The 20767-nt window shown below is 49.5% G+C and overlaps 1 protein-coding gene across 2 annotated transcripts in view; it reads left to right on the plus strand.

Moving 5' to 3' along the window:
• The window catches only part of BABAM2 (BRISC and BRCA1 A complex member 2), a 961268-nt gene that overhangs the window by 454175 nt on the left and 486326 nt on the right, over positions 1-20767 (plus strand). For both annotated transcript variants that reach the window (XM_078647504.1, XM_078647505.1), the window contains exon 7: positions 4478-4587. In XM_078647504.1, coding sequence (XP_078503630.1) covers positions 4478-4587 — 110 coding nt within the window. The remainder of the gene's footprint in view (positions 1-4477; positions 4588-20767) is intronic.

The raw sequence follows: 20767 nt of genomic DNA on the forward strand, positions 1-20767 counted from the left end.
CCCCTCATTTTTATGTTGCAGCAGCTCGAGGTCACGGTGTTCAATTACGCCGATGACCTGGTGGAGAAGCGTGGCTCAGTGGTTAGAGGCGGCAGACCTGGAAGCTGAGATCGGCCGTGGACCAGGGTTCGATTCCCCGCCTCGGCGGGTCTTGTGCCCAAAATTCCACGGACTCGACAATTCTCGCTCCGGTGCCTACTCGACTCACGGGGTCACACTCTGCGACTCTGGGCAATAGCTTGCTTAATCTCCACTACGGCCCTTCGCGGTGGGATGCCTGGCTTTCACCTTGTGGATACCCTGCCGTGGTATCTCACAGGGGAATACCAGGACGGGTTCCCTAAGCAAGCGCCTTGATGCCTTCGGGTGATACGTGCGCTATATAAGTCGCAATACATACCTCCAGCTTATTTCCAACCTCTCCCACTCCCCTTCATCCGCCCAGAATGTCCAAACGGTTATGTTGCTCATTCAGGACTGGATGAACTGCAACCACCTCAAACTCAACCCGGACAAGACAGAACTAGTCTTGACCGGAGGTGGTTGCAGTCCCTGGTCCCCGTCCCACTGGCCCCTCCCACTTGGTGTCCCCCCACTCCCTGTTCCCAAAGTCAAAACTCTTGGTATCTTCCTTAACCCCCAACTTTCTGTTCACCCCCAGGTTAGTTATGTGGTGTCTTCTTGCTTCTTCTCCCTCAGAACAATCAGGAAGATCTCTCGCTTTTTCTCCCTCCCGGCTCTCAAAATCATAGTGATGGCAATGGTGCTCTCCCGCCTTGATTATGGCAACATAATCTACAATGGCGCGCCGGCCTATGCGATCCATCGCCTGCAACTTGTGCAGAACCAGGCTGCCCGCCTGATTCTCGGCCTGCCTAAATTTCATCGTGCCACCCCCCTCCTGCAGGCATTACACTGGTTGCCTGTGAAAGAGCGAGCCTTATTCAAGCTTGGCTGCCTTACCTTTCAGGCCAAAATGGGCACCGCTCCGGAGTTCATATGCTCTGCCATTAAGCCTTATATACCGAGTAGAGAGCTCCGCTCCACCCACATGGCACTCCTGACTATCCCCCGATTTAAAAAGAAAAAGGCTGGTGGAACAAAATTTGCGGTCCTTGCCCCCGTGTTCTGGAACTCCCTCCCTGTGGAACTCCGTACCTCCTCCTCTTACATAGAGTTCCGGAAAAGTCTTAAAACCCTGCTCTTTTCCCGAGCCTTTGCTGCCTAAACATCCTCTGCTACTGCTGGTGTCTTGCAATCCGAAAAGCGCCATGAAACCGCATGGTATAAGCGCGCTCAACAAATGTTTTTAAATTCAAATTAAATTCAAATTCTCTATAGCTACATAAGACCGCTCCACTGGGCAACTGCCAATGATTATCGGACTCCGCAGAACGCTAGTGCTGGCTCGACCCGGGGGGTAAAAGAGCGCTTTACATAAGGAAGTTAAATATCAAAACAGCGGTTACAAAATTACAATTAGATTCTGGAGCAGAAAAACAATTGCATGTTGAAAAATACAGTGGTTGAATAGAGCACAAGGAAAAATGCTTCCGTTTCGAGAGCAAGAGAAAACATGGAAAACAAGATCAAGGAGCAAAGCAGGTAAAGGGGGGAAGAAAAGGGCTAAGGATACGTATCAAGCCAGGAAGACCAGACATGGAGAAGAGTTCATTACGTTTATGCCAAAAAATACCTGTGACCTTTCTACACCAATAACTGGTACTCTAGGTCCTCTCTCATCCACCATTAGCTTTGTTTCTCCCTCCTCCCCTTAACTCAAATATCCTTTCCATCCTATCCTCTTTTTACAGGCTGGTGATGACCTCAGCACTACTCTTATTTCTTCCTTTCATTGCTTCCTTCACTACTCTTCTTAAAAACGTGTATTTACTGATGATCTTTGTGTGTTACTGTGCAACTAAAATTGTGATTCTTTCTCCACTCACCTTTTAGGTTTTGAGAAATCTATTGTTTTTAATATAAACTTAAAACGGACTTACATCCTGCCTCTTCCCTTCCCTGGCTTCTCATTGGTTCCTGTGCCTCACACTTACCTTTCCTTCATTTCTAGTGGCTGTAGCATATTTTTCTGCATTTACTAATGTTTGTTCCTCATCTGCTTCTCTTTTCAGTTTCCCTCTGCTGAAATACTGTTAACATCCGCTTTGGTGGAACTATAATTTCATAAAGTTTTGCTTTTCACTCTTGCAGCATATTTATATAACAGTTTAATACCCAGAGAGATTAAGTGATTTGCATAGAATCACAGGATGTTGCAAGGTGCCGCCAAGATTCGAATCGGGATCCCCAGCTCTCTAGTCAGCAGCTCCGGCCGCGGCATCACATCCTCTCCATCCCTGTGTTATTTCTCAGGGAGCTCTTTTCTTTTCCCATACAATGATTTATGAAAACAGCTCTTTATTACATAGGTGAAACCGATGCATTACCAATGCTTGTTGTTTATGGTTGTACTGTGCAAAACGCTCTGTCGCCCCTTTCTGTGAGTCTTGCTGCTATATAAACATATTTTAAAGACAAAACATGATCTTCTTTAAGATGCCCACCAAGCAATGTTATTTTTCACTTTCATTTCAAAATTCTTGCAGGCCCCCAGAGTGGACGAACATTCACCTTTTTATCGAGCCTCGCACAGATAGTCGCAATTAGTTAATTTTGGTGTAACTGTAATTTGTAGCTGAGGGTTGATTAGAATTATAAGTGGCTTTTAAAAATGCTAATTGCATTAAGGGAGATGTTTGACACCATGTATTTATTCCATCAACCCTGCCCCTTTCATATTATTATACTGTGACACTTTAATTAAAGGCGTATTTGTGCAGGAGACAATAAAAATCCCCAGCGATTAGCACCCCCGCTGTTATTTATTCGAGGTGTTTTTATTCACATATTATATTGTTTTACATTAAATAATGACTGCAATTTACAGAAATGTGTAGTTAGAAATGCATTTACTTCCCATTAAAAGCTATTTTTTCTTATTTGTATTAATATGTGTATGTGACGTGAATCGATTATAAGATGTTAATAGAATTTTAATACACTAAAACATAAGATGTTCGTAGAATTTTAATACACTAAAACTATCGAAACAGTGAGGGTTTCGTGCAGAATCCCGCTTGGCATTTGAGTCAGTAATACTGCAGCCGGTAATTACCGATACCTCTAGGTCCAGTATTACCTCCCCACCATGAGCTCTTCACCTCAAAGTGGAAGAAATGCACTAAAACTGCACGGTTTGACCTCTACTGAGCTGCAAAACGTGCAGTTTTGGTGTATTTCTGTCCCCAAATTCAGGTAGGCTTTACATGCTAGAATATACCCATGGAAAAATGTATGTGTGTTTGCATTGCTTGTAATTCTGTTTAGGTGCCACTGGATGTTTGTGCCTGAATCCAGGTGACGGGGCGCTTAGGGAGATCTGACTACTCGTTTTCTAAGGTGAAAAGCAACAGTATGTTTCGACTTATGACTCTTGTCAACATCTTTGGGACACTTGAAAGCCATGGCGCTGCTCAGGAACAAACCTGGAGACCCACTGAGAGGCCAAACAAACTACAGGCGATGCATGAAAGATCTTAAGACTGCACACTTAAGAAAAGCTTTCAGCCAGGAAATCCCCTTACGGGCCACCATACCGACCTTTTTACAAGGGTCTGGACATTCTAAATAGGCCAGAATAGAGCAACACGGCAAAGCCAATTGGTCTCATCCGTGATACCTGGGATGCAGACCTATTAACTTTGCCAATGCTTATTTCCCCCCAGATGGACACCATGCACACAAAAGGAAAGGTGGAGCAGGAAGGGACAGTGAGTGAAATAGGACCTCATGCATTGCATCGCAAGGTCTGACGTCAGCAGTGAAAGTATGAAACTCATCCAATCAATACACAGCGAGACCAGAATGATCCTTGGACACGACAAACATAGGAATAGGGAGGAAAGACATCAAATTAGGAGCAGGGAACTAAGACGCAGACGTGATACATAAAATCATGAGCAAAGGACAGACACAAAGCTCATTTTAAGTCCACATTGGATACAATATGTCTGCTGCTGACAAGCAGCAAACGCTCTCTGAAGGTGGGACCTAAAAACAGGCCCACTCCCCGCAAGACCATGGACCGCTTAGCCCGTTATTTGTCCGAACGTTCTCCGTCAGTAGAAGCGCCTTGAATCTTGATCACCCCCTCTGTGTCATCCAAATGAATACCCATGAAGTTTCCATTGGATCCAAGGGTCGAACATACTGTAAAGCAGGTGAAAATCAACATGCTTAGAACGTTGTAAAAAACATAAACCAATATTGTTACAATGTAAGCAAATTATAAATCAGTTCAGTAGGCAGTGCGAGCGTACATTGAAAATGGGTACGACCAAAATGGTAAGCTTTCTTGAAACCTGCTGGCCTGTATTTCTGTGTAATAATGCAGTGTATCCTATGTTATATGCAGGATGCAAACGAAGACCCCGGTGAAGATGTGGCCCTCCTTTCCGTTAGTTTTGAAGACACAGAAGCTTCTCAGGTGTTCCCAAAACTGTATCTCTCCCCCCGCATCGAGCAGTAAGTACATAATAATGGCCTTTCTTTACTGAATGTTCACAATGGTGTAACGTGTTAAAAGGTTTTGGATGTGCAACCAGCAAGAATGCTTTGGCTGACATGAATGGCAGAAGGAGGTAGCGATAGCGAGAAGGACAAAATATCTGAAGACGTCTTGAGAGGCCTCTTCCAGGCAGGTGGACATTGGCTGGATTCCCTGGATGGTCATCCTTCCCTATGGGCACATGAACTGGAAGAACTTCCATCGAAGAAGAGATCGCTTCTGGAAGGCTAGTATTTCTCCAGGTATGCTTGAAAGCAGACCTTGACTTCTTTATGTAGAACCTGTAACTTTGATGTTGTCGTGTTCATGCTGGTTACTCGTTTAGTGTAGCAACATCTAAACCTGCAACTGTTCTCGTCTACTCTGGTAGGTTTTTCATTCTCCCCTCAAATGTAGTCATCATTACCACATACTTGCTTTGGTTGTATCCTTGTGCACTATTGGCTGGTTCCGTACATTTGTTAATCCTGGGTCTTCTCTGCACTTGCACCGGTGTTGACGAGTATTACCAAAAACTGTTCCATACCCGCAGTCGGCTCTTCCTTGCACAGACCTAGTAGGAGAGGGTTTTTCAAAGAAGGACACAAGAAGAAAGAACAGAGAGCTGTATGTTTTTTTAACTTACTTCAAGTAAAGTGCACATCACATCAACTCCTTCCCTTATGACCAACAACTGACTCACCAAAATGAAACACAACTTGGTCAAATGTTCTACATTCCACAATTCTCTCATGGGACGTGGTAACAACCTCTAAGTACATAGCTAGCAAATCTCACAAGCCCACTTTACTCGCACACAAACTACCACCGTTTCCTTCCTCCTCACCACTGGTCTTCACCACGTAGGTATGTGCTGTGAATATTCCTGTTGTTGCTCTTTTAGCTAGAGGTAGGAGATGCCCTCCTACCTCTACAGTGGTAGGAGGGCAGGGATTATGATTGGGCTGCCTTATTATGTCCACAGCGCTCAAATGGATGAAGTCAGTCTGATCTACTCTGGGGAGGTGAGTGCCCCTGGCTACAGCTATGGAGTCGCTTTCCTTTGCCGGACAGCCAGGATTCAGAAGGTGGAATCCCTGTTGCACCTTCCTTTGAATGCTGTTTTTGATCCTTCATGATGGAGCCCCATCATGACCCTTCTGAGACGTGTGCGTCATGGCTCCTGATTGCTTGTCTTGGAATCATGGCCACTCCTTCGCCTCAGTGATTCTTATATACCCATTTATCAGTGCTTAATTTGAGCCAGTGGTTTCCGGTGCTTGGCACTGGCACTTAATTGAAAAAACCGGGACTAGTAACAGGTGGCCCTGTTTGTGAATTACAGAGATGAGCACAACAACAGTTGTTTTTTAAGCAAATAGACATAAAAACAACTAATACCTGCCTCCAAAGCCATTCCTGTAGCTTTGGGGGCCTCGAACAGTCTGAACTGTCACACTTGTAGCAGTATGATGACTAGTAGTTGTGTAAGTACCGTCATTGGCAGCGGCAATGGGTGGTGTAAGCTGGGGTGGTCTCCTGACAAGGGTACTGGCTCCTATTTTTCTACAAATTAAGCACTGCCCTTTCTTTGAACTCCTACCACGTGATCCATGCACTAATTTCCCAATGCGTTGGCGGTGCAGAAGGCTTCTCTGGCTGCGCGGAGGTCGTTGGCTGCATCCGCCATGTTGTTGGCCATGTTTGTAGTCTGATACCCTGGGAGATTCTACTTGCAAGAGCACAGTGCTCCCTGGCCCCAAGCCCTTTCCCGCTTCTTGCTTGGTTCCCAAGTTCACATAACCCCAGCAGGGAATAACAAAGGCTTAAACCATGCAAACCTCACAGACAAACATCCACAGCACATTTTTTAAAAGTGAAATATTGCATTACATAGTTCATTGAACAACAATACTCATGAATCATTGTTTAAAAAAAAAATCCTGCCAAGTTATGGACCTTCGGTTACTTTGAGGTCACAGTGCCTGTTATGAGCAGTCGTTGTTATCATGCTTTAGCAGCAGACCGGAAGTGCTGCGAGTTGTGAAATAACTTCACTTTTTATGATTGTGGGAAGCCATGAGGCGTATTACTGGAAGCCGTGAGGGGGAGAGGAATTCGGGAAAACGAGGCCTGCCTGTTTCATTCAAACTGAGAAAGGGGCTTAAGTTGCCGTAAAATGTTGCATGCTAAATAAACCAAAAACGTGTATTGTGATTGCATGCCTTTTACAGTCTATCGTGTGTTACTTTATGTGATATTACAAATCACACGGAGTTGTGACTCATGGCCTCTGTATGTCTTTTCTTGTGATAAACCCCTCATTAACACATAACCTCTCTCCAGCCTTTTCACTGCATGCAAGGAACTGAACGGGGCTGGGATTGCCTGGAAAGGATTACATATAGGCTATTTATGATAATCTTTCACCTGCAGCTTGTAAAGAACACAAATTAAGGAGATGATAACTTTCACTGGAATGCCACAGGCAGGATGTTTAGGCCAGAGACATGCCTAATGTTCAGGAATGCAGAAGGGTCTTTTGACATAGATATGAACTGAACTTGCTAAAGTCTACAGAATCTCACTCAGAAAAGCACATTTAGGTGCCTCTGCTTAAGTCACCGCACGTTGTAGATTCCCTCAGTTTGGGGTTTACGCTTTTTTCCCAGTACTACACTTGAAATGTCAGATGTTTTCGATTTTTGTTGCATCTAGACCAGGCGGATTACCAGCCTGCACACAGTCAGCCGGTTTAGATTTGGCTATTTATTTAAACCAGTTTCACCTGTAAATGGAAAATGTTTTCATTATGCAGAAGTCCCTTCTCCTATACCCCATGGCCCACCTATATCGTCGCACTTTCAATCACACTTTCTCCTTCCTTTTTTTTGGTGCATTTTCAAGAGATGCACAGTTTTCGGAATTTTTACAAAGTATCACCTTTATGTGTGTTAACAAGATTTGGTCTGTCACCACCCTAAGATCCCTTATCCTTTTTTTTTCAAAACTCTTTTTATTATTAAACAAAAAAAATGAATCATACAAAGAGAAAAACAACTCTCAGGTGAACGCAGTCGGTTGAAATGCTTGGATCAAGGTGGCACATTACAGCATCAAATAAACAACAGTTATTAAGGGAGAATCTCGTGCTGTCAGTTCCAAATCTGGCGTGGGTGGTTCACAGTTCCCCCCACGATGGCCATTCCACCCGCCTCATATCTTCTCCTACTTACGTGGGCAACCTCTAGCCACATGCACCGCTTTCTCTCTAAACATACACCAATCAAGGTCTTCCGACCATTTATTGATTCGGGGCGGTTGGTTGGCACCCCAGAGCTGAGCAATGTTATGTTTGGCTACCGTACATGCCAATGTCACCCATTGTTTCTGATACACATTTAAATCGGTAGGCTCCCACACATTCAACAAACATCTCCGGGCCTCCGGCTGTATCTCCACACCCACGGCCTCTCCCAGCTCATCGTGAACCTTCCTCCAGTATTCCTGTATCACTTCACAGTACCAGAGGATATGCATCAGGGTGCCAATTTCTCCGCAGCCTCTCCTACAAACTCCGCTCTCGGCTCGCCCCATTCGTACCAGACGAGGCCCGGATATGTAGGATCTATGTAATACCTTCAACTGCACCAATCGGCGCCGCATCTGGATAGCGACCACCTTTGGGGATGATACTGCCTCCACCCAATCTTCGTCATCAAGTTCTAGCCCATCTACACACCACTGAGCTCTAATCCGCACCAATAGGTTTTCGGAGTTATTGACCAGTTTCTTATATATCAACGAGATGGTCTTCTCGGGGATATGTCCATCTAACACACGGTCCTCGAGAGGCGATGCCTCCGGAAGCTCCGAACTCCTGGGGACATGGGTGTCAAGGGCGTGTTTCACCTGCAGATATCGGAAGTATTCGTTGTGATGCAAACTATACTGCTTGGCAAGGAACTCGAATGTGTGCACTGAACCCTTCCCCCACACATCCTTAACCTGGGTGATTCCAATAAGGTCCCATCTGTCGAACCCCTTGGTATTCCACAGACTGCCGAGCTTCTCAGAGTTCAGTAGAGGGGTGGCCAGTGTCAATTTGCCCTCCCACCCAAGACACTTGTTGGCTGCGTGCCATACCTGTGTCGCGTGTGCGGTCGGGCCTGTCAACTGAAACCTCCCAGGTCTGGAGTACAGAGCTCTATCTATCATCCCACCCGGGGCTTGACCTCGATCCATGGCGAATCCTGGATCTCCGGGGAGTCCATAAACAATATGATTAACCGCGGCCAACTGCGAGGCCCAGTAATACTTCTGCAAGTCAGGGAGCCCGATTCCTCCATCATACCACAAGAGAGTCAATTTGTTGAAGGCAATACTGGCACCCCCATCCCACAGGAGCCGCCTCTGAAGAGCTTCTATCTCCCTGAAGTACGCGGCCGGCACCGGGTCCATCGAATTTTGCAATGCATATAAAAACCGGGGCAAGGCCATCATCTTAAAGAGAGCGGCTCTTCCGATCAGGGAGAGCGGAAGGGCCTTCAAGCGCTCTATATCTTCCCTACACCTGGTCAGTGGAGTAGCCAAGTTATGTCTATACCTCAGTTGTGGATCAAGAGTAATAAATATACCGAGATATTTGAAGCTGGACGTCTCAATACATATAGGACATGAACTCGGAGTCACTGGCGGGTCGCCCACCAAGACAAAAAGCACAGACTTTGCCCAGTTAATGGCCAATCCGGAGTACCTTCCGAAAATCGCAAGCACATCGAGAAAATTGCTGAAGGAATCTCTGGGGTTGGTGAGATATAGCAACACGTTGTCTGCGTACAACGAGATCTTATCTTCCCAGTCAGGTGTCCGTCGCAAGCCTCGTATCGATCTGTCCCATCTCACCAAAGCTGCCAAAGGCTCCATTGCAAGTGCGAATAGCAATGGGGACAGCGGGCATCCCTGTCTGGTGCCCCTCCCAAGAGAAAAGTGACCAGATATGCAGTTGTTGACGACCACCCTAGCAAGGGGTTTTGCGTATAATAGGCACTCCCAACTGATAAACTCACTCCCAAAGCCCAGCTTTGCCAGTACTGCAAACAAATAATGCCACTCCACCCTATCAAAGGCCATCGAGGCATCTAGGGACACCAGCACCGTCGGCTCATGAATCTTTGGGGAGCCACGAGGACTCCATGCAATCTGCGCAAATTTAGCGCTGTGTTCCGGCGAGGCATAAACTCGGATTGATCCGGATGTATCAGGGTCGAGATCACCTTAACCAATCTAGTAGCCAGGAGTGATGCCAGTACTTTAGGTTCTGCACTGAGGAGAGATATAGGCCTATAGGAGGAGCATTGCGTCTTTGGTTTGCCGGTTTTGTGTATGACCACTATGTTGGCCACTCGCTGATCATAAGATAGCTCCCCCCTCGCCCTGCTCTCCATGAACATGGCGCGTATGTGTGAGGCGAGTTTGCTAGCGTTTAACTTGTATAGTTCTATAGGTATCCCATTAGGGCCAGTCGCTTTATCAGACTTTACCTGCCTAATCGCCTGGGCCACCTCATCATCGGACAAGGCGGAATCAAGATAACTCCTGTCCTCGTCCGACAGACGTGGCATAATGATATCCCTAATCATCTCGCTATTCTCTCTCTGCTTCAGTATAATCGCTACCGGCTGTGTAAACCTTCCGGTAGTAATCAGAAAACTCATCGGCCACGGACTAAGAGTCCGTGATCTTGCGTGACTCCGGCCCATCTAATTCAGGGACCAACCTAGACGCTTGTTCTCCGTGTTCAAGCCACGTGATCAATTTGCCAGCTTTATCGCCGTGCTCATAAATACAGCTCTGGACGGCATTGTGTTGGGCCACCGCGCTGTTCCGAACAAGGCTTTTATATTCTTCCTCCTGGAGTCTCAGCAGATAGAGCTCTGCCGGCGTGCACGATCTGGCCACCTTCTCTTCCAGAAGTATGACCTCTGCCTCCTTTTGCGCTACTTCTGCATGCTTTCTCTTCTTTTTGCCTGATACTAAGGATAGTACTTTGTCTTTTGCAACTGTTTTATATGCTTCCCAGAGGGACCGCGCGGAGTCCACCGACCCCTTATTCTCCATAAAGTAACGGTCAGACATCTTGAGAACCTCCCTCTGGATAACTGGGTCTTTCAACTGCCAGGCGCTTATGGGAGCAATTCTTCCCACTGTCGGCAGATCGAGAGTGAGGCAGAGCCACAGCGGTGAGTGGTCAGAGATGCCCCTGCCTAGATATTTCACTTCCTGAATCAAGGACGCCATCGCCGCGGGAAGCAGCATGTAATCCAGCCTAGAAAGGTAAATGTGTCTATGTCGGGTTACGTACTCGCCAGCTATCTATCAGCCCCAGTGTATCCAGGAACTCCGGAAGCCATCTCTGCGTCTGCCTGAGCGATCAAGGTGGGCAGCGGTCTGTTTCACCATCTAATACAGCCTTAAAATCACCACCAAAGACAAGGTCGCCAAAGGGCAGTGTGAGGAAGATAGTGCTCAAATCGCGAAAGTCTGGAGGCCCGGCGGCACGTAAATAGATAGGAAAGTAACCGTGCGGCCTCCAACTTGCCCCGAGACACCTGCATATCTGCCCCTCTGGTCAATCCACGTGGCCAGCACAGACAGAGGAAAGGAATTTTTAACCAGGATCCCAACTCCCCTGGATACAGTTGTGAATCCAGCTTGTACCACCAGTTTATACCCACCCTTGTGACGGTCCATGCACCTGTTTCCGACTAAGTGTGTCTCCTGCAATAATACCACATATGGGGTGTGTCGCCTGATGAGCTGGCTGACCATCCCTCTCTTGATCTTATCACCTAAGCCATTCACGTTCCAACTCAGCACTCTCATCCCTGATCCTCGAATATTATGTGTGGCCGAACCCATGCAGAAAACTTTTCGCTACACTTTTATCACCTGAGACGAAAAAGAAATAACAAAATAAATCACAATCACACCACAACAAACACAACAACACTCCTCGTCCCCCCACCCTGCACCCCTGCTCACAGCATTTGTCAATCCCCAACTCGCAGTGTGCCTGTCGCCCCATACTCTAACTAACCAACTATCTAAAAGTAGATCTGAGGAGGAGTGTGGCGCTCCCCTTCCCCATCCCGTCCCCAGGATATTAACATCTGTATTAAGTCATTATCTAGGAAAGCGTACGCGTAAAATGTCCCGTATATGCCCCCCCCCCGCAAGAACCCCACCCCACAGACCATGGCATTACACCTCATTCCTGTTCTTGTGGGCCCTTTTCATCGTCGTCATTCCGTGTCTGAGGTTCCTCCTGAGAGGGGAGACTGTCAACCCAGTCTGAGGCAATTTCTGGCTTGTCAAAGAACCAGAGCTTTCCTTGGGCCTCAACCCGCAGCTTGGCAGGGAACATCATAGCATACTTATATCCATTGTCTCTAAGCTGCTGCTTGACTCCAAGGAAACTTTGCCGCTGTTTCTGAACCTTCTGGGTAAAGTCTGGAAAGAAATTGAGGGTGGAGTTTTCATACTTCAGAGGGCCCCCTGATCTAGAGGCTTGCAGGATAGCGTCTCTGTCTCTGAAATGAAGGACCCTCGCGATCATTGGCCGAGGGGGGGCTCATGGACGCGGTCTGCCTCCCGGAATTCTATGCGCCCGTTCAATCGTGAAAAAGGTTCCCAGCCCCTTAGGTTTCAAATGATTGAGTATAATATCCTCCACGAACCGGTCTGGGGCCTGACCTTCGGCCCTCTCTGGGACACCAGTAATGCACACGTTATTCCTCCTGGCCCTCCCTACGTACTCTTCCAGCTTGCGGCCCGCCATTTCACTAGAGGCTTTAAGGTCCCGAACCTCCTGCTGCAACTGCGCTACGTCGTCCATCAGATTCGCCGTCTGGATATCCAGCGACTTGACCTTCTCACTCGTTTTGGTGAGGTCGGCCCAAATCAGATTGACCTCTAAGGCCACTGTGTCCAGCTTGTGGTCAAGCGACTCCATCTTCTGTCCGAGGGAAGTTTTTACCCCATCTATGGCGGTCATCACGTCTTGTAGCGTGGGCTCAGATGCGGGACAGGAGGCTTCCGCACTCCTGTCCTGTGCACGTCCGGACCCTGTGGGCGAGCCCCTAGGCTGCGTATATCGATCCAACTTGTTGGTTTGTACATACCGGGACCCCCTGGTGGTCTTGGACTGTTGTTTCTCCGCCTCAGGTTTAGTTGCCATCTTGATTTTGGGCATAGGCCCGGCCCCTCGGACTCTCAAACTCTTTGCGGCAGCAAAAAAGGGGCGACGCAGGCAGCAGGCAGCACTCTCAGCCTCCGTCCAGGCAATCCGGTGACATTCGCCGCCGACAATTCGGCCATAGGACTGAAGGACCAGCTAGCCCGGTGTTGGCATTCTCACCCACCTACCAGCGCCTCCACACCTTTCTCGGGCTATTATTAACTCTCAGGGCAGTTCGCCACATCCGCCTCTTGATTCGCTGTCAGTGTCGATTCACAGCCATGGGGGCCCACCGAGAAAAATATCCGGGCCCAGACGCTCCGCCCGTCGCGCCGATGCGCCACCCCAGTGTCCGTCGACAGGGCCTCGCCGCCCAGGGGCCACACCCAGCAGCAGCGCCGTCCACCAGGAGCACCCGGGGCTCACTCCCGCCCACCAGTCCAAGGGTCCATGCCGCAGTCAGCCGTCCGGCCAGCCGATCCACCTCCGCGTGCGCCAATCTTGCGGCGCGGCCGCTGGATGTAAGCGGCAGTAGCGGCGCAGACAGGATTCACCCCCGCGTCGACCAGGCTTCCGCCAAGCGGGGGCAGGCGACCCAGGGGGGGGGCAAGAGTGACTCGCGTCTGACGCGGGGCCGGACCGGCAACTTTTTTCCATCCGCTACAGGTACTCCGGGAACAGGATTATCTACAGGATATCTCTGGAGGCGGCGGGGATCTCGGGAGCCCCGAGTTCACACGGCCATCTTGGACTCGCGTTAAGCTCCTCCGCTCCCCTTATCCTTTTTTATTTCCCACCCCTAACCCTGGCTTACTCTTTGTCTAAGAAGACAAACGCTTCCATACAAAATATGATTTCTGCATAGAAAGAAGAATCATTTGTCTCTACGCCCCGTCCTTCTCAGACTGGGGGCGTGTTTTTGACTGTTGTTTACATCCTAGAAAGAAAGTCAAAAACACGCCCCCCAGTCTGAAAAGGACGGGGCTTGGAGACAAATGGTGAGCGCTTGTTTTTTTTTGCTGTCTTCCCCAGACCGCCATTTTCACAAACTAATTGCGCAGTTACCCGGGGTGTCGATTGCGTGAGCGCCACACAGGGCATTTTCAAACATCGGAGGCTCATGATCTTACAGCTAAGTGAACTAGATACTGGCTTCTGAGTGTCGAGTTGTAGTCTGGGGCAGTAGCCGATATTGTGAGTCTGTGAGGAGAAGGCGGGCAAGGGAATCCCCGCGCAGCTCTTTTGTTGCCGGGCTTAGCGCGCGGCCGCCTCTGCCCGCTCCGAGCCATGCATCTGGAACGCAGGCGCTGGATGCTGTGGGCCGTCACGCTGCTTGTCATCGTTCTCATTTTCGCAGACATCTCGGAGATTGAAGAGGAAGTTGGAAAAGTTCCCACCAAAGTAGGGACACAAGCAGACAGCTGGCCCGGGGTGCTCACACTTCTGGGATGCCCTCCAGGGACTCCCCTGCAGCGCCTCAGGTCCGATCACTCCCTCTGATACGTAGCAGCGAGCGATAATCTCGGGAACCGCCGGGCCTCACAAGGTCGACCGGGGCACTCTCGCTACAGGTATGGCAGATTCCGAGGGTCAAAGGGGGTGCTCACCTGGAGCCTGTCCGCGGGCGGCATGGCGGCGGCGCTGAGTGCCCTCTCCCTCTACAACATGAGCACCGGCGGCGCCGACCGCCTGAGCCGGGGCAAGTCTGCGGGCTGACCCTGTCTGTGGGCCACTTCTACCGCTGGATGGTGGACAGCCGGGTGGCCCTGCGCATCCACGAGCACGCCAACATCCACCTGACCGCCTGCATGGAGAGCCTCTTCAGGGAGCTGCACCGCCGGCTGCTGCAGGCCGGGCTACGGCCCCCTGACAAGGACGGGGAGCCCCCCATCTTCACAGCCGAGGCCGTGGAACAGACTACTACGAGTTCTGGGAGCTGCTGCAGCCGCAACAGCACCTCATATGCTGCAAGAATGCAGCAGTTACCCTTCTGTGCACGAGCGTGAAGTTTGTTTTAAAGTATAGAGCGTCTTTCTCCCCCAGGCCCCCAGAACCCCTCTCTGCCATTTTGATACCAAACACATTCAGAGCTGCTTTTGGACTGGAAACACGTGTGCGCCCCGCCATTTTGGGACCGTCTCCTGTTGTCACCACATCCACCACGTCCACCACCACCACGTCCACCGCATCCACCACCACCACGTCCACCACCACCACGTCCACCACCACGTCCACCACCACCCCCACATCCACCACATCCACCACCACCACCACCACATCCACAACCACAACCACATCCACCACCACCACATCCACCACCACCACATCCACCACCACACCCACCACCACATCCACCACCACATCTACCACATCCACCACCACATCCACCATCATCACCACATCCACCACCACCACCACATCCACCACAGCATCCACCACATCATCCACCACATCCACCACCACATCCACCACCACATCCACCACCACCACATCCACCACATCCACCACCACCACCACATCCACCACCACATCCACCACCACATCCACCACCACCACCGCAACATCCACCGCCACATCCACCGCCACATCCACCACATCCACCACCACATCCACCACCAATACATCCACCTCCACATCCACCACCAACACATCCACCACCACACCCACCACCACCACATCCACCACCACATCCACCACCACATCTACCACCACCACATCCACCATCACCACATTCACCATAACCACATCCACCACCACATCCACCACATCCACCACCACATCCACCACCACATCCACCACCACCACATCCACCACCACCACATCCACCAGCACCACATCCACCACCACATCCACCACCACCACCACATCCACCACCACCACATCCAACACCACCACATCCACCACATCCACCACCACATCCACCAGATCCACCACCACCACATCCACCACATCTATGTGTGTGTGTGTGTGTGTGGCTCTGTGTGTGTGTGTGTGGCTCTCTGTGTGTGTGCAATAGGTCTCGCATTTGCGAGAGATTAAGCTATTGGCATTGTAAATGACAATGCCATTTATTTATCTGTTTTCAAAACTTGTCATTTACAGTGCCAATAGCTCTAACTTTTGCAAAGGCGAGACCGTTGCATTGTAAATGCTTGTTGTTTCCTCTTCCTCCCCTGGTCAGTCGTAAGTCTGTTTGAGGGGAAGAAAGGGTTCAAATTTGTAGGGGCGCCTCTACCTCATGGGCTAGTGATCTGCTGTGAATCCCGACATTGAGACATGATTTGGATTCTGTAGACCTGACTCCCAACCCTTGAAAACGCTTTGTTAGGCAGGGGTATTACATCCCTCCGCCCCAAAAGGTATACTTCTAATTAAAGATTGCCAGGTGTGTTTACAATATGGGAGCATGTGCCAATGCTGAGCTTTCTGCTGTCATGGAACAGAATCTGGAGAAATGTATCCAGTAGTTTCCATTACAAGTCTTGCTACGCCCCCACATATAAAACGCATACAAAGTGTGGGAGCTGTGTGTTGGAAAGCAAGTTGTAGAGCTCAATTCTAAACTTCATCCCTGCACTTCTTTATAAGGATGTGTTATTAAGTCATCATCTTGACCTTGGCCGCTAAAAGCTCAAGGCCATAGTGTCTGTTCGGCAGCTATGCAATATCTTTGGTCGACCAATGTTGTGAGGCCTGATGCGACCAAATTTCAAAGCATTTTATTTTGCTGACATTGATAATGAGATATTTAGTTGGGTTGTACTTTTCCAAAGAGTTTAGCAGCCCCTGGAAACCTGTCAGGCTTAGAGCTATAAGACAAACTGCCCGCATACATCAACAGTGATAGTGTTAGGCTTCCAGGTTTTGGTGGAAAGCAGGTCTCTTGCTTTGAAACAGAAGACAAGTCAGCCAAATATAGATTAAACAGGCTTGGAGCCAGCACAGATCCCTGTTTTATGTCATTGCGGCTAGCAGTTCTGCTGTTGCTGGTCTCAGCGCTGCCATAAAGTACAGGAGCAATAGGCAGAATACAAATAATTTGAAATGCAAACAAAATTATTAATCTAATGTTTTATTTACTGATTTCAACAAACACATAACTTAATCTTTGAAAGGTTTCAGATATTGGATGATATGCCTCAGTTTAAGGCTTTATCAATTTACAGAAAATCTTCATTTGAGGATAATAAATCACTGATGAATTTGTCAGCCGGATAAACTGACATTTGTGGGCGAGACTAGCGCAGGGCCATTTCTCAGTTTATCCCTCGCTTTTTTATAAACAGGCTTTAACCCATGTGTTGGTGTAAACTGCCTGTAACCAGGCGGGTAGCCCACTGTTGATGTCCATGGTATTGAATGTTGGACATGGTTGATATGGTCTATCCAGGGCAAATTCTGTCGAATATTCAACTAGACAACATATAGAATTATAGACGGGTAACAGTGAATTACAGGAATGTTTTTCCCTGACAGTTCTGAGTGACATACAAGGAGAAGCAGCGCTTACTTACTTTGAGACGGTGTTTGCTGGTGCTGACCACCAGCGCTTAGTTCGCTGGGCCAGAGCACTTGTGTTTGCCACATTCAATGCAGACATCAGAAAGAGTTATTTACACATCCAGTTCTGTAAACAAACTATGTGACATATCTGTCCTTTATGTGAGCTTTTTGTTTTTCACTCCAAGTAACCCATTGTGTGATCCACCAAGGTACCCTGTTCTCTGAGCCCAGGTTTGCCTGCGCATCGCTGGCCTGACCACACCTGCCTCACATTGGCCCACTCAAGCATTTGGGCTCAGTTGGAACGGCGTGGGGGCGGGGCATGTGATGTATTATGCAGTATCTGTCTATGGGCCACATGAAACATTATTTCAAGTAGCAATTACCTAAATATGATTTTCTATGAATCCTAGTTAGGTAATAGCTACTCCCAATGTATGAAACTCTTTTGAGTTTCATTAGCGATTCCTAATGGGTCGCAAATAGGCCTACCTCATGCATAATAATGACGGCAGACAATGTCAGCAAACCACACAGTCGGTGCTTTTTAATAAAGCAGTCTTTTTAGGTCTCGCTAGACGAAAGCAAAAGCGAAGCTTTTGCTGTCTATGCGAGACAACTTATGTAGTTACTTTTGGGGTAATGTGGACAGCAGACTGTCACAAGCTTTTTCTGGCCGAGATTTGACCTCGTGGGCGCGCACGGCCAGCACGGCGCCGTGCACGTCCCCTGGCACAGATTCCCTGAACACACACATGCACACGCAGGCAGGAAGGCACACACACGCGTGCACCCCCCCTATTCCCCCCCCATACATCGAAGCGCTCATACACCCCCCCCACCGCCGCATACATAGAAGAGCCGCCCCCCCCCCCGGCCGCCGCCGCATACATAGAAGAGCCCCGCCGCCGCCGACGCATACATACAAGCCCCCCCCAGCCGCCGCATACATACAAGCGCCACTTACCGTCATTCTAAAGTCTTGCAGCCTCCGCGGGGCTCTCCCTCGGGCATGGGAGCCCCGCGTCACCAGCACTGCTTCTCTCCGTGGGCGCGTGCTTCCAAAGACGGAAGTCCCGCCCCATGGAAGGTTTCGGTTTCGCTGTCGGAGCTGGTTTATATTTACATGTTCCAAAACTATTTTTGTCAGAGTTGGGGAGGTGGTGTGATTTGAAATCGAGAAAGCCCAGGCACACAACCTTCCTCGAGGATGACACCAGAAAAACAAAACACATGAGAGAGGGAGAGACGACAGCGTCGGATTTAATTACCTCCTCTGCCGCAGTTGGGTTTTATCTTATCGTGCAAAAAGGCCCAGGAATAGAAAGTTTCCCGTTGCTCTGCAAAGCGAGGCTCGGGGGCAGGCTGCACGAGGCGGCTGCAGGACTCTGGCGGGCGACGGCGCGCGCACAGGCGGAGCAGCAGTACCTTGTGTCGCGGGTGCTGCGGACCGCGCGCTGGCGCGCAGGATGTATTTTTATGATTTTATTTTTGAATGGAAGGCTCAGCCTCAGGTGGGAAGGCCTCGGTGAGATCGAGAGCGGAGTGCGGGTGCCCTGAGCCCGGGGCACCGGAGCCAGCTCAACCGGAGCCCGGGTACCATGCTGCAGAGGTGACTCAAAGTTCCACCCGGTGGGCCCGTCCCTGGATTTGGACCAGTGAACCCACCTCGCGACTGCCCCTGACGCTGGTCACAATGGAGGCGACGCACTGGCCTTGTGGAGCACTTCTGTCAGTACCGACTCTCCGCCGGGTACCGGAGCACCAGAACGCTCGCCCGGCCAGGCCGAGGTGGCTGGCATGACGGGGAGGAAGCCGCATGCGGGCACTGCCTGCTTTGGCATCGTCACCCGCAGATTTCGCAGCATTTTCCGGCACTTTCCTAAGTCCAGGTCTTGGTCGGAGGGCCTGCAGCTGCTCCGATCCCCGAGCCGCGAGCTGCGACCCCTCGGAGGTACGTAACGGCTCGAGACCGTCTCCACTTTCATATGCTGTTTTTTCAACCTAACCAAAAATGCCTTATAATATTGTACCATACTGTAAAAGTACATCACTTAGTTCGCTGCTATTAATATTTCATGAGCAGAAGTGTTTTCGATACGCACAGTTCACTGAAATAGTGCAGTCTGTATGTCCGAATTATACTCGACTGTATACTTCCCCTAATATTGCAGACGATAATATAGAGTATCGCAGCACAATATACTAAACTAAATTAAGTATGCATCACTGTGATAAATAAATATACTCACATAATACATTTCTAGTACATTTGTCAATGCCATGGTTATTATCAATAAATGGAGTTGAATAAAATTGTATGAAGAGCAATTCTACTAATAAATACACATTCACACAATTAATACTACAGGGGACGTTTAACTTTAATACCACTATGCAGCAACACTGACAACAGGAAACCAATGTGGGCATATTTGATCCTTCTCGAAAGTAGTAAGCCCGGTACCACTGCTGGAACTTCAACTTGTGAACAGAAAGAGCAATCAACCTTTCATCCTTCCGATAGTATTAAAAAGGCTACCATTGAGTTGGGCAATATTAAACTCAAAACCACAATACATTAGCAGCAAGTGCAATATGAAAACAGGAGGACACAAACTCCTGTGTATAGTGGTGAAGGTGCGCCAACAAACACTCTTTGCTCAAGCAGCGAGGCATCTTAAGATGTCTGTTTCTCCACCCTCCAACTCCACCCTCCAACTACACCCTCCACCCTCCAACTCCACCCTCCAACTCCACCCTCCAACTCCACCCTCCAACTTCACCCTCCAACTCCACCCTCCAACTCCACCCTCCAACTCCACCCTCCAACTCCACCCTCCAACTCCACCCTCCAACTCCACCCTCCAACTCCAACTCCACCCTCACCCTCCAACTCCAACTCCACCCTCCAACTCCACCCTCCAACTCCAACTCCCCCCTCCAACTCCCCCCTCCAACTCCACCCTCCAACTCCACCCTCCAACTCCAACTCCACCCTCCAACTCCACCCTCCAACTCCACCCTCCAACTCCACCCTCCAACTCCACCCTCCAACTCCACCCTCCAACTCCACCCTCCACCCTCCAACTCCACCCTCCAACTCCACCCTCCAACTCCACCCTCCAACTCCACCCTCCAACTCCACCTTCCAACTCCACCCTCCAACTCCAACTCCAACTCCACCCTCCAACTCCACCCTCCAACTCCACCCTCCAACTCCACCCTCCACACTCCCCACTCCAACTCCACACTCCCCACTCGAACTCCACACTCCCACTCCAACTCCACACTCCACCCTCCAACTCCACCCTCCAACTCCACCCTCCAACTCCACCCTCCAACTCCACCCTCCAACTCCAACTCCACCCTCCAACTCCAACTCCACCCTCCAACTCCACCCTCCAACTCCACCC

The sequence above is a fragment of the Lissotriton helveticus genome, chromosome 6 (assembly GCF_964261635.1).
Source record: "Lissotriton helveticus chromosome 6, aLisHel1.1, whole genome shotgun sequence".
Lineage (NCBI taxonomy): Eukaryota > Metazoa > Chordata > Amphibia > Caudata > Salamandridae > Lissotriton > Lissotriton helveticus.